The 13723-nt window shown below is 37.2% G+C and overlaps 1 protein-coding gene across 1 annotated transcript in view; it reads right to left on the bottom strand.

Annotated features, from left to right (window-relative positions):
• Positions 1 to 11520, bottom strand: part of LOC131029477 (uncharacterized) — a 36361-nt gene extending 24841 nt beyond the window's left edge. The window contains exon 1 of the mRNA XM_057959969.2: positions 9868 to 11520. Coding sequence (XP_057815952.1) covers positions 9868 to 10922 — 1055 coding nt within the window. The 5' untranslated portion in view covers positions 10923 to 11520. The remainder of the gene's footprint in view (positions 1 to 9867) is intronic.
• Between the last annotated feature and the right edge of the window lie 2203 nt (positions 11521 to 13723).

Genomic DNA, 13723 nt, shown 5'->3' with positions numbered 1-13723 from the left:
AAACCCCGAGGTTCCGAAGTTCTTTGCTGCCTCTCCTTTCTCCTTCCCGGAACTCCGAAACCCTGAGGTTCCGAAGTTCTTTCCTTGTCTTCCCCACTTCGAGAACCCGAGTTTCCGAAGTCCTCGGACTTCTTTCTAGCTTGCAACACTTCCGGATGGCGTGATCAACACTCAAAGCTTTAAATGCTCTGACGACTTTTGTGACTTGTGCACCTCCTTTTGTGGAGCTACAAGGGCACATTTAATGATTTTGGCAGGATTTCCATCAAGAGAGGTACAAGGCCATGGTTGTTGTGGTTACTTATGTCATGTTTGTATGCTCTGACTTTGGAATGTTAGTCAAACCACCCTTCTCAGGGTTGCATTTTTAGGGTATGGCTAGGTTGCTTGCATGTACAAAAAGTCTGGTGCATGCACTTCCCTGCACTCCCAGACCAACATTTCCCTGCACACACAAGGGTCATGATCTCTCTTATGCAACCATTTTCTATATAAAGTTGTTATGCCTCATTGTAAAGGGTTCTCTCCCTACTGGCTTGAGCTATTCTATGCTCTTTCACTTCTCTTGTATTTATCTTGCATTTCTGCAACTATAAGTCTGGCCATTGGCCTTTGAATGGGTTGAAATTACCATTCTTGCCTTCCTTCAACTTATGTATGTTGTGTATTTTTCCTTACCTTCATCATAGGTGTATGTTTTGTGGCTCTTCTCTCATATGTGATGTGTTAATTTATTTCTGAGTGTGACTTGTGGGAATCTTCTCCCCTTTGACATTTAGCAAATTCTAACCTCCATACATGCATTGGGGTCACTCATGCAATTGAAGTTTGTGCATCTCTTAGGTATTTCAATTGATTCTTTGTGCCATTTTGGGCAGGGATAAAAACATCTCTTATCTTGGTGCATCACCTCCTTTCATTTTAAGCATTTCTCTCTTCCCTTTTCCTCTGCAAGCTGTTAGGATAGGCTTAAAAGTAAAATTTGAAGTGTTGAGTTGGTTCAACACCTGCATCTGGATTGAGAAGGAAGTTGGCCTTCTTCGGAGACTCAACCCCCTTGCGCAAGGTCCCACACTTCAGGGTTGTTTCCATGTTTCACGAGGTTGCTGAGTTGATAGCTCAGCAAGGGTGCAAGTTTTTGTGATAATTGTAACAAAATACAAAAAACATTTTTAATATGGTGATAATGGATAGGACACTTGTTGTGACAGAAAACAAACCACCAAACAGAGTAATTACTATTGGCTATAAAAGGAGACACGTCCACAATCATACAATTAGCATCACCTATCTGTAATTGTTTTGGTAAAAAATTGAATGAATTAAAGAAATAATCAAACAATCATTTAAAGAATTACAAAAACAATGTTTCTATAACGAAACAATCGTAAATAGAAAATAACTAATATTTACATTATTTTACATATTGACCATTAATAATAAATAATAAAGATATTATTCTAATACCCTCCCTTAATGGCCAATCTATCAAATACACCATGTTGCCCCCTAAATTTTACAAACTTGTCCAGGCTTTGAGACTTGTTGAGAATATCTGATGTTTGATCCACCATCAAAATATACAGCAACTGAACCGATCCATCTTCAACCAACTTCCGAATGAAGTGACAATGAAGTTCAACATGCTTGATTCTCTCATGGAAGACCAAATTCTTGGCCAATTTGAGCACCCCCTAAATGTCATAGTAAAGGGGAGTAGGACCTGCTTGAGACATCTGCATGTCTAAAAGCATCCTCCAAAGCCAAACTGCCTCACAAGCTACCTTAATTGTTCCTTGATACTCTGCTTTTGTTGAGGAAAGAGCCACTGCCTACTACTTCTTGCTAGTCCATGTGACTGCACCAAATCCCAAACTGAAAACATGCCCAGAGGTTGATTTTCTATCATTAATGGAACTTGCCCAATCTAAGTCTGTAAAACCAATGAGTCTAGGATCGTGACTTCTATTGTACAAAAGGCCAAAATCAGAAGTGCCCTTCACATAACACAGCACACGCTTCGCTGCTGCCCAATGATCAGCCTTTGGGGCTATCATGAAGTGTGAAATGTAGCTCATTGCAAAACTGAGATCAGGCCTAGTAGCAGTAAGGTAGATGAGATTCCCACTAGTTGCCTAAATGTTGATTCATTCACCATAGGTGAATCTGATTTGGTTGTTAGCTTCAGCCCTTTCTCCATAGGTGTGGATGCAAGTTTGCAGTCTTGCATTCGAAACTTGTCCAGCAGACTACAGGCATACTTTGACTGAGATATGAAGATACTACCTTCAGTCTGCCAAACTTCAACACCTAAGCAATAGTGCAAAAGTCCCAAGTCTATCATGTCAAAGGACTGACACAAACTCTATTTGATCCGATCGATCAAAAGTGTCGAACTACTAGTGATAATGAGGTCATCAAAATAGACAATAAGAATAAGAATATCACCACCAGTGTTCTTGACATACAAATTAGAATCAAACAGACTCCTCTGAAAGCCATTATCTGTGAGGTACTTGTCAATTTTGATGTACCGAGCCCGAGGAGCTTGTTTTGGGCCATAGAGTACTTTCACCAGTCTGCACACTTGGTGTTCTTTTCTAGCAACCTTGAACCCTAGAGGCTGCATCATGTAGACTTCTTCCTGCAACTCACCGTTCAAGAATGCACTCTTAACATCCATCTGATAGACTTTCCAACCAAACTAAGCTGCTAAGGCAAAGACAAGCCAAATGGTACTCATATTGACTTAAAAGCAAAAGTCTCCTCATCGTCAATGCCTTCCTTCTATGAGAACCCCCTAGCAACGAGACGAGCTTTGTACTTGTCACGGGTTTTGTCAGCTTTGTACTTAACCTTATACACCCATTTGTAGCTAATGGGCTTCTTCCTTGGTGGAAGATCAGAAAGGACCCAAGCGTTGTTCTTCAAAAGACTCTGGTGTTCAGCTTCCATAGCCTTTTCCCACTCAGGAATTCTTTTAGCCTCAGAATATGTTTGTAGCTTAAAAACACTGTGAATGTTGGCCATGAGAGCAAAGTTGACTATATTTTGCTGCTTACTCTTGTTTCTGGAAGATCTACCCTCAATGAGCTCATCAGGACGAAGATCACTTATGGTCTTAGCCCACCATTTAGGCCGGAGAGTAGAAGAACCAACATCAGATGCAGGAGGAATAACTGGAACAAGATTTGCAACAAGTTGAAGAGTAGCATCATCGGGAGTACAGTCAGGTAGTGCATCATCAAATTTAGATTCTGCATCATCCCTGCCATCAAGTGAACCAAATGGAAGACAAACGCCCAAATCAATAACCTTCAAAGGCTGATCCTCTGAATTCTGCTCAGACGAGGATAACTGAAAAAGGTCCTCATTCTTCATTAAAGACAACATCACAACTAAAAATGAGACAATCAATGTCTACATCAATCAATCGATAAACCTTGTGGTTGTCACTGTACCCTATGAACATGAGTTTTTGACTCTTGGAATCCAACTTGGAGTGCTTGGCATCTGGAATCCAAACATGTGCTAAAGAACCAAAGACTTTCGAATGACTAATCTTGGGTTTGCAACCAGTCCAGGCTTCCTCAAGAGTCTTCCCCTTAAAAGCCTGTGTGGGAGACCAATTAAGAAGATAGACTGCGGAGTATACTACTTTTGCCCAATATTTCTTGGGAACATTTCTGCATTCCAACATTGACCTAACCATTTTAGTTATAGTGTGGTTGCGATGTTCTACGACGACGTGTTGTTGAGGAGTGTAAGGTGTGGTCAACTAGCATTTGATGCCATGAGTATCATAGAAGTTGGAAAAAGCGGTAGAACAAAACTTCAAATGGGCACCCCCTCATCTTTGCTTTTTAGAGTTGTCTTAGCGTCTTAAGGTTTTGTTTGTGGTCTCTACCCTTTGCAAATGAGTCAGGTTTTTCATCATTTGGAGGAGGCACCAAAATCAGTGAAGTGGAGTGGTCAAATGGATGTTTTGACAGTATGAATAGGCTCAGATAGCTAATGGAGTAAAATCATAATTTCTCAGGGTCAATTCTGACAACTTGCTTTTTCGAGAATTTTTTTTTTTTTGCTTTTTTCTAAATTTAGAAAGTTTTGTTTTTGGTGTTTTGGGGCCAATCCGGGAACCTACTTTTTCGACTTTGCTTTTTTCTTAAAATAGAAAGTTGTTTTTTCTAAAGTTGCTTTTTTGCTTTTTTTTATCATTGATGGTTCCAGGTCTAGAGCAATTTTCAAGTCAGAAGAATTCATCCAGAATGCACCAGTTATGAAGCAGCTTCAAATCTAGAGGATGCACTCCAAAAAGCTAAGTTGAAGATCATGGTGATACGGCTAAGTTTGGAAATTCTTCGTTCGAATCATGAAGGTCACTTGGAAGGAGAAAAGCCAATAAGTGGAGATCAAGGCATGATGAAAATTTCTCAATCATATGAGCAAGTTCGCCTAGACACATTGAAATCTTCCTTGGACAAGGTTGAAGTCCGCCCACCCCCTTTGGTAATATTTCCAATCTCATGCTGAAGTCCGCCTTAGGAAGAGGTAAAGAAAATGTTTGACTGTTGGCACTTGGAGAAGGGGAAAAGTTGGAAATTTGGTTAAGTATGGTAAATTTCCCAAGCACCTATCAAGTCTGCCCTAAGGAAGAATTTCAAAGTGATTAAGTGTTGACAGGTAAGAAGGTTGGTTAAGTATGACCAGTATTGGCAACATTGCTTGGTAAAACCCCAAGTCCGCCCTACCATGTGAAGGCAGCTCAAGAAATTAACAAATCTGATTTAAGTGTTAGCATTTTTTAAGGAAAAAGGGGTAGAAATAATGCTAAGGGTTGGGAAAGTAAAGTAGAAACACATTGTAAAATTCCCTAAGGTACCACAAAGTTCGTCCTACCTCATGGTGTATTTTCCTTGCACACTTGCAAAGTTCGCCCTCAAGATGTTTAAAGGTACCTTAGACACATGTCAAGTTGTAATGTCCCCTTCTCCCCAGTGACCACACGAGAGTTGATTAGCCTTGTTCATGCCATCCCAATAACCTAATCAAGAGATATAAGGGATGATATGTTGGTCACGTCATTAATTTCTATTGGTGGAGAAATAAAAGGTGGAATATTATTTTATGGGATATTATATTATTATTTGGTGAGAAAAATTACTTTTTTATGTTATAAAATAAAATTATAAAAGTAAAGTGACTTTATTTATAAACATGATAATAAAGTCATAAAGTGACTTTATAAGGAGTAAATAAAATAAAGTGATTTTTAATCCCACATTGAGAGTGGAAGCTCACCAACAGTTTGAGAAGTTTTTATAAAGGAGCCTCATCCTTCTCCAAGGGGACATTATGTGGTTGTTTGATAGTTGGTATTTCTCCTTAGTTGCTGGTGTGACAGTGACAGCCATTTCTGAGGAAGAAACCCCTTGGATATTTGTAGTTTGGATAGAAACCCAACTCTACTTGTGACGTGGATTCATTAAGAGTTCATCATTGAGCTTATTTGCAAAATTTTGAGCAGATTTATGGAAGTTCCAGCTAGTGTTTGGACACAATAACAGAGCCATGTTGCAGGTTGAAGGTTACATTAATTTATATGATATTTCTAGCTTGGGCAACCCCTTGCAAGGCATGTTTGGAAATGATTGCAGAATTGGGTATGTGTTGCAAGCATTGTTTGTAAATTTCTGAGTAATTGCGGCATCAAATGCTATTGTAATAAGTGCCAAAATTCACCATTCCTATAGTAATATACAAGGGTTTACAGTTCCATAGTGAAAATTCTGTTATTTATATTAATCGCATGTTCTTATCGTTGCATGCACAAAAATATTCAAGATATGAAATAAACACCAAGCATATGTCTAAACAAATTCATAAATTCCATCAAAATTCAGACAATAGGATATTTCACAAGTCCGCCTAGGTGATAAAAAAAAAATCTTCCTTGTGCTAGCACAAAGTCTGCCCCAGGTGAGGAAGGAAGTTATTGAGGGTGAAATGAAATCAGAAAAGTTTTGCTTAAGTGTTGGAAAAGCAAAGAAATTCACCTAGCTTGGATGTGAAATGGAATTAAAACAAAAAAAAACAATACGTTGAATTCGCCCAATTCAAGAGGAATTCAAATTTTTGAACTTGGTAAAGTCAAACAAAAGCACAAAAATTCATTACATGTAAAATTCGCCTAGAGTAAGGAATTGCAATAATTGGATTGCAAAAGCCAAATAAAGCAATGAAAAGCAAAATTCGCCCAAGATGAGAAGGTGTGGATTAAAGCATAAAACTCATCCCATGGAGGAATTCACCTAGGAGAGAATCTTCTAGAGGGGTTAAAATATAAAATTGCAAAAAGTTTTAAAAAAAAAAAACAATAAAACAAGGAAAGTTCAATTTGAAGGCCAAATTGTAACCAAGTGCATTGCCTTCAAAGAAATTCATTAAAACAAAAAACACTCCAAGGATGAAAGGCTCTACATCGACCTTCCAAGTCCAAGGCAGGGATTTCAAAAGAGAAATCATTTCGGAGTATGCTTCATCACATGATGCAATTGAATCAAAGTTGAATATCAAGAGATATTGCCTAAAGTATCAACACTTCATCATGATGAGGAATCAAATCTGCAAGGCAAGTTGAGGTGGCATCCCAGTCATCAATCAACCAATCCAAGAGTTCCAGGTCAGACGTGTCTAGGTGCAATGAACTAGACTCAACAAGTGGCTCCTATTTTCTCATTGTCTATCCAAAGTGTTGTAATTTTCTCATTGGCCAAAAAGAGTTTTTTTGCAAGTAAACCTAATTAGGGTTTTATTCATTAATCTTGGACGTTGGTCTTGGATCAATCTGGACAGTTGCTTTGTAATAGGGTGCCTATATAAACCCCCCTCCTCTCATTTCTAATGGGAGAGATTTCTAAGAAATTGTTGTACTAAAACTTCTTAGGTGCTAAGACATAATTCATTGTTCAATTTTTGGTGAACTTTGTCTACTTTTGCAAGTTAGCATGGTTTCTAGGCTCTCCTTAGAATAGATTCCATTTCCAAGTTGATAGATTGAATGAAAGATTTGATAGAACTGCTCAATGTGGAATGATGTGTTCATACTTTTGATAATTGGATGATTTTCCGTTATCGTGCAAAGTTAACCTGAACCAATAAATGAAAACTTCTATCGCACCGTTCTTGTGTAGTTGTTGAATTTGGCAAAGCAAGAATTGGTTTTGGATTCCACTTTTGCAATTTCCATCTCCGGAGGTCATAGGATTAGATTAGGATTAAAACTATCTTTCTAAACCCTCATCCTTTTGCCTTTTTTTCAAGTCATAGTAGAAGTAGGATTGAAGAGAACTTATTGCAAAATTATTTCAAAAAGAAAAAAGCTGCAAGTGTTGGCAATTAGCAAAATCCTTAGATTGATTCACTCCTCGAACAATTACGTAAGTCCCCCTTGAGATTACCAACATTTCACAACAAACCAACTAAGACCATCTGCATTGAATCTGGAACCTTGGAGTCCTCTTTGTGATCACACAGTCTATCTGTTCGGCACTTAGAAGATTTTGATCAAGAGAGGATAGGATATCTCAAGGTATTTTATTCTGAGTTATGCATGCATAAAAAACACACCAACCCAAACTGTTGTTTCCAACAATCCCGTTGCATAAGTTTGGTGCACAATTCTGAAAACTTTAAGTCAACATTCGTTGAAGTAATGTTGAGTGTTTCTATGAAATGCTCATAGGATTTAGGTAGACTCTTCAAAGTGATTACTACCATATCATCTTCCTCTGTTTTTTGACCAATTGCTTCCAGTTGATCCCGAATGTCCTTAATCTTTGTTAGATGCTCCTGTAAGGACATATGCTCATCCATCATAATAGAAAATAGCTGGTACTTTGGGAAGAATGCACGACTCTTGTCTAATGTCTCATGGAGATCCTTCAGAATAGTCTAGATCTCTACAGCGGTCTTGCCGGATGGCACTTGAGGCAGCTGATCATCAATAACTGAAAGTTTGATAAGCATGACCACTTCCTGGTTGCACTTGTCAAACTTATCCTGATCTCGTCCAGCTATGGTAGGACGAGTCTCTTTACCCAAAACGAGATCATCTAGGCAACGATATTCAAAGATCGTCATCATCCTCTGCTTCCATGTGTTATAATTTTTGTCATTAAATCGTTGACTGCCTTCCAACATTATGTTGGTCAAAGACGCCATCTTGCACGCTTTCTGAGGCAAGGAAAACAAGAATCACATCACAGAAGAGGCAAAAAACTGATTACGAAACCCAAGGCACAGATACCAATGCAAAAACAGAGGCAGATTCAGGTACAAACTTTGAGAAGTGTTGCTGGCACAGATCCCGAGGTACAGATGTTTTTCAAACCCAAAAAATTCTGATGAAGACCCAGAAAAGTTCGTAAAAAACTCAAAAAGAATCTGTAGGTTAAAAATTCTTACAACTAAAAAAAATGAGGATTTTATAAAAAGTAAAACCCTAGGTCAAAATGCAGAGGTGGAAAAAGGGAATCTGCAACCAAAACTTGAAAAACCTGTGGAAAAAAAAAAGTGAATGCCCAGAAAAATTTTGTCGAAACACACAAAAAATGAGAAATTTGTCTTAGAAAGGGCCATGAAAGCTTCATGCGAAGAGCAGGAGCAAACCCACGCGAACCAGTAATAAAATCAGTAAATCTTTGCAGAACAACTATATATTGCCTCTTTCTTTGGTATCATTTTGCAACTTACAATGATTATTAATGACAGAACCTTTAGGCCAACAAATAAGATGCACCCTATCTAACAAATGGAATAATATGCTAAGTAGAAACGGTTAAAAATTCCAGTGGAACTAAGCTACAAAGAACACCACTACAGAAGCCACTGCTGGTGCAGATGAGGCACAAAGGTTCACAGAAAAGAATACACAAAAGTTGTCCAAGGATTACAACAATCCAGATAATTGAAAGACAGGGATTAGAAACAGTAAAATTCCACCACCCTAGTGAAAATCAAATTTAATTACTTGCAATTTATATGATGTGCCATGCTCATTATCACGATGCATACATTCAGTACAAAACTGTGCTGATCTTCAAAATAGATCCAATATTAGAACAGCATCAAAACACATTCTATTTTATGCAAAACATCTAGCTCTCCATCTTGTACTGAGCAAAGGTTCACAGAAAAGAATACACAAAAGTTGTCCAAGGATTACAACAATCCAGATAATTGAAAGACAGGGATTAGAAACAGTAAAATTCCACCACCCTAGTGAAAATCAAATTTAATTACTTGCAATTTATATGATGTGCCATGCTCATTATCACGATGCATACATTCAGTACAAAACTGTGCTGATCTTCAAAATAGATCCAATATTGGAAAAGCATCAAAACACATTCTATTTTATGCAAAACATCTAGCTCTCCATCTTGTACTGAGCAAATGACATCAGAACATATTTTCAAAAAAACCAATTCCTCTATTGATACTCAATAATAAACCTTGAATATGACTACAAAATAATAGATTTGTTTATCTAAAAGGCATAAGATTTCCTGAAATAGAGGACTCCAACTAGAAAATATAAAATCTTCACAAACTATTCTGCAGAAAGAAACCAGTTACCTTGGTAAGATCAGCTTACATTTCTACCTAATACTATGGTGTAATTGTTGTTTTAATTATCTCTAGAGACTCATAACTCATAAGCATACTAAAGTTGAATTAAGAAAAAAGAAACATCAGCCAAATCTGCTGTAATGTGTGTAACTTCAAGTGAAATTGTGAATGTTGAGTGTATGTGTGAATGAAGACATAAACAAAGTGACGAAAACAAAGGAAAGAGGTACCTACGAGAGCCATCCTGTATTACTGAATATATGAAACATAACATGCCTCTCTCTGCCATCATCTTCTTTTCCAGACATCCAAGAGGCCAATTCCTGAGCAAAATTCTCTATGTGGTGCTCGGCCTTTTCACCAGGTTTGAAACTCAGAAGATCATTCGTTGGGATAACAAAGGTCACGGCATGGAAACCTCTAGCATTGTACCAGTCAGCATACTTTCTCAGATGCTTCTGTTGGGAGCCAAGCCACCCAAGTAAAACAACAGCCATCACGGGTTTCTTGTCAGATGAAATTTTATTTTCCTTCTCACTATTGTCATCTCCACTAAGCCAACGCCACGTATGTAAACCCTTGCTTTCTATGGTATACGGAGAGGATGAAGAAGAAAAAATGTGGCTTGATACTGAAGAAGAGAGCACGGAGGATGAAATCATAGATGACCATATAGAAACCAGAGGACTTAATTTTGACGAGGGCGAAAAATTGGGGCTCTGTAAGTGGAAAGAATACAGGATATGCCGTCTAAGGTATGAAGAATTACTTCTTCTAGCCCGAGAGTTAGATAATAATTGGGTATGTTTCAACCATCGACATGGATGCTGATACTGGCGGATTAAAAAAATTCGAGGGATTCTTTTCAAAAATGATGAAATCTCAGAATTAATGGACACAAATTGTGAGCACGAAATAACCTCAGAAGTTAGGGTAGAATAGAGGCGAAAATTAGTTGCCTGAGCACAAAACAAACTTCTTTTGAGATAAAAAGGGCTACTTTTATGGCAAATGAGTGAAGAATGTGAGTTTTGGTTGCAAAAATAAGGTGTTTTCGGACAATGACAAACCAGTTTCTGATACATAGGATGCAGATTGCAGTTGACATTGGTTGTGTTAACATTCTGAGATAAACCAACAGCCTTGTTTGTGCAAGCATTCGACATGGTTTTCGCTAATGAGTCGATGTGGTCAAAGTGATTACGGACACGCAGATCAGCAAAACCAAACGAATGATTAAAATGAAGAATTTGAATGGAAGGATGAGTACCCATTTTCAAAAATGGCATGGCCCTTAGATGCTTGGTGTCCCGAATCCAGAGAAATTGCTGCGGACACCATTGCCGTTCATAGGGCAATATAGTGAAATTCTGCAATCCCTTGCATTTACCCTATTTCCGTCACCATTAAAGAGAAAAAGCACTACCCCATCTGGCATTTATATCTAAAATGTCGATGATATTCCGCCAACGTACGCAAATGTAATATGGGATACATGGTAATCCTCAGAAGCCCAAATAAGTAAAAAGCGATTTATATGATAGGTTTTAGTCCATTTTTTCATAAGACTTTCTTGGCCATGGATTTGGAAAAATGGAAATAGGCTTCATACTGAGGAGACTCCTTGTGCCCACAAGAGAGAGCTCCCTTGAAAACACTGGAATGAATTGTAGGCAAAGAATTTTGATGTGGGTGTGGAAAATTTAGGGATATCCCAATTCCTGGGCAGATCACAAGCTAAATCTGGGTAACTTGTTTTTGTCACGCAATTTGTGTTTGCCCAACGTTTGGGGGTCGATCTACATGTTTCTTAGTCATTCTTCTTGTATTTCCAGTTTTTATGGGCCATCTCGGAAAGCGTCAATTGAAGGTATAAGAAAAATTCTTGCGAAAACAAACATGATTTTAAAAGTAGTTAGTTGTGTTCAACTCTACCTTTTGCGAAAACAAACATGATTTTAAAAGTAGTTAGTTGTGTTCAACTTAACAACCTTTTAAAATGTGAAATATTAGTGAGTAGCAACTCATTTTAACGAGGCATCTTTGACTCCGAATAATGACGATGATTCAAGATTGAAATTAGGGCAAAATTCAGTTAAGGTATAAGACTAGCACTTGCACTTGCATTCAAAGGAGGTCCATAGAGTATTATATAAAAGTTAATATTTTAGAAAGTATAATTTGATAAATATATAGAAGATGTATTAATTTAATGTATAATATTTTAAGTTTAAAATAGTTTTTTTTTTAAATGTATTTTAAAATTAAAATACATATAATATTTTTTTAGGGTTAGTTATTTGAGACTCTAATTGTTGATGGTGGGGTTTGAGTTGTCAGGGGTTCACACTTTGCTTTTAGTTTTGTTTAGAATGAAAGGGCACAAAAGAAGATCAAAAGAATAATGAAGAGAAGACCATTTACTTTAAACTTCAAATTTTGGAACATCACCTATATAATTTTGTAGGGATGACTCATAAAAATTCCCTATTGATGTTATGAAACCTTAAAGCAATTGTTTGAAGAGATCAAAAGTACAAAACAATATAATAAATTATATAATTTATTTGGATTTATACTTTTAAAAAACATCCACCATGATATTCACTATAATGAAGATGGGAAAGACATAAGATATAGATGTTCTTATATGAGTTTTCCATCCTTTCCATTTTAAAATTCTAGAAGACCTTTGTGTGTGTGTGTGTGTGTGTGTTAGAAAATAAAATATTGTCATACAAATTACCTTTGTTGCAAGTCATAAGATCCCGGATATTTAAAATTAGGCTTGACGCTAGAGCAAATGAAATGTGCTTGCAAGTTACATAGCACATATAGGAATAGGTGAAGCTTATGTTACATTTTTAGGAATTGTTTAGAATAGAACCATCCACCTTGAATATGTTCTACAAGCAAATCAATCTATTGTTTTGTTCATCCATCCACCAACCAAAGACCATTGGGTATGTATACTTCTCCATCTAGTAAAGTCATATAAGTTGTTGTCGTTGTATGCTGGAAATGTGGTCTTCCACTTGCAAGAGGGAAAACACTTCAAACACACCAATGAAGCATTAAATTAGATGTTAGAAATCAAAACACATGAATAGATTAAAAAATCTAAAACCGCCTCATTGTCCTCTATCTCTAAAGATCTCTAAGATTCAAGGTGGCCCTCACTTGGAAAAGCACTTGATCCTCAAGATGACAACCTAGAGAACGAGTTATATGAAAAATGATACTAGAATCGAAATGGATACAACTAGGATTCTAGTGAGTGCTAAGAGATGAAGATGAAGATGAAGGATGCAAGCTAGGTGATTAGGAGGCAAAGTATATTCCAAATTGAAAGCTAAATATGCTATGTGAGTTAATTAAACTAAGTTGAGAATGCAAAACTTATAAAAGAAGTGAAATTAAGCTAGGATGGAAGATTAAAATACAACTAAATGAAGCTAAACTATGTGCTATGGATGCTTGAGGATGATGTTGATGCTTGGTGATGACAAAAAGAGCTCCTTAACCTGCAATGTGACTATATTTGTTATGCACGAAAGACTTGATGAATTGAAGAAGGAATGGGCTCTATATATAGGGAAAATAGAGAAATGGATTGTTGAGATTGAGTAATCTCAACAAGGGCTGGGATTGAAAGTTATCAATCCCTAGGAGAGATTCAATCCAATCCCAAGTTGACAGAAGTCACCTTGAGAGGGATTGAGGGGATGCTAAACAAGCATTAGATGCTAATCAAGCAATCAGGGATAACCTCAAGGAGTGACACCATGGATAATGTCATTAACCAGGGAGGCATGCTATTACCCAAGAGGTAAACTCTTGTGCAACATGGGAAAATGGTTAAAGGGACAACCATCATGGCTAAGGGGTGTGGGCTTGTAAGAGGCATTAAATGCCTTTTGAAGACTTTGAAGGCTAACTTGCTTAAAGAGGAAAACCACTAGTGGTTTATGTAAGAGCCTTACATGTTTGGAAGACTCAACAAGTTAACTTGTTGAAATAGATAAAGTCTTAAATGCATTTTGAAAGCTTTCTTCCAAATTTGAAGAAATGACTCCCACAATTTTAGGGA

Source organism: Cryptomeria japonica, chromosome 4 (assembly GCF_030272615.1).
Source record: "Cryptomeria japonica chromosome 4, Sugi_1.0, whole genome shotgun sequence".
In the NCBI taxonomy this organism is placed as follows: domain Eukaryota; kingdom Viridiplantae; phylum Streptophyta; class Pinopsida; order Cupressales; family Cupressaceae; genus Cryptomeria; species Cryptomeria japonica.
This window is presented reverse-complemented; position numbering and strand designations above follow the sequence as displayed.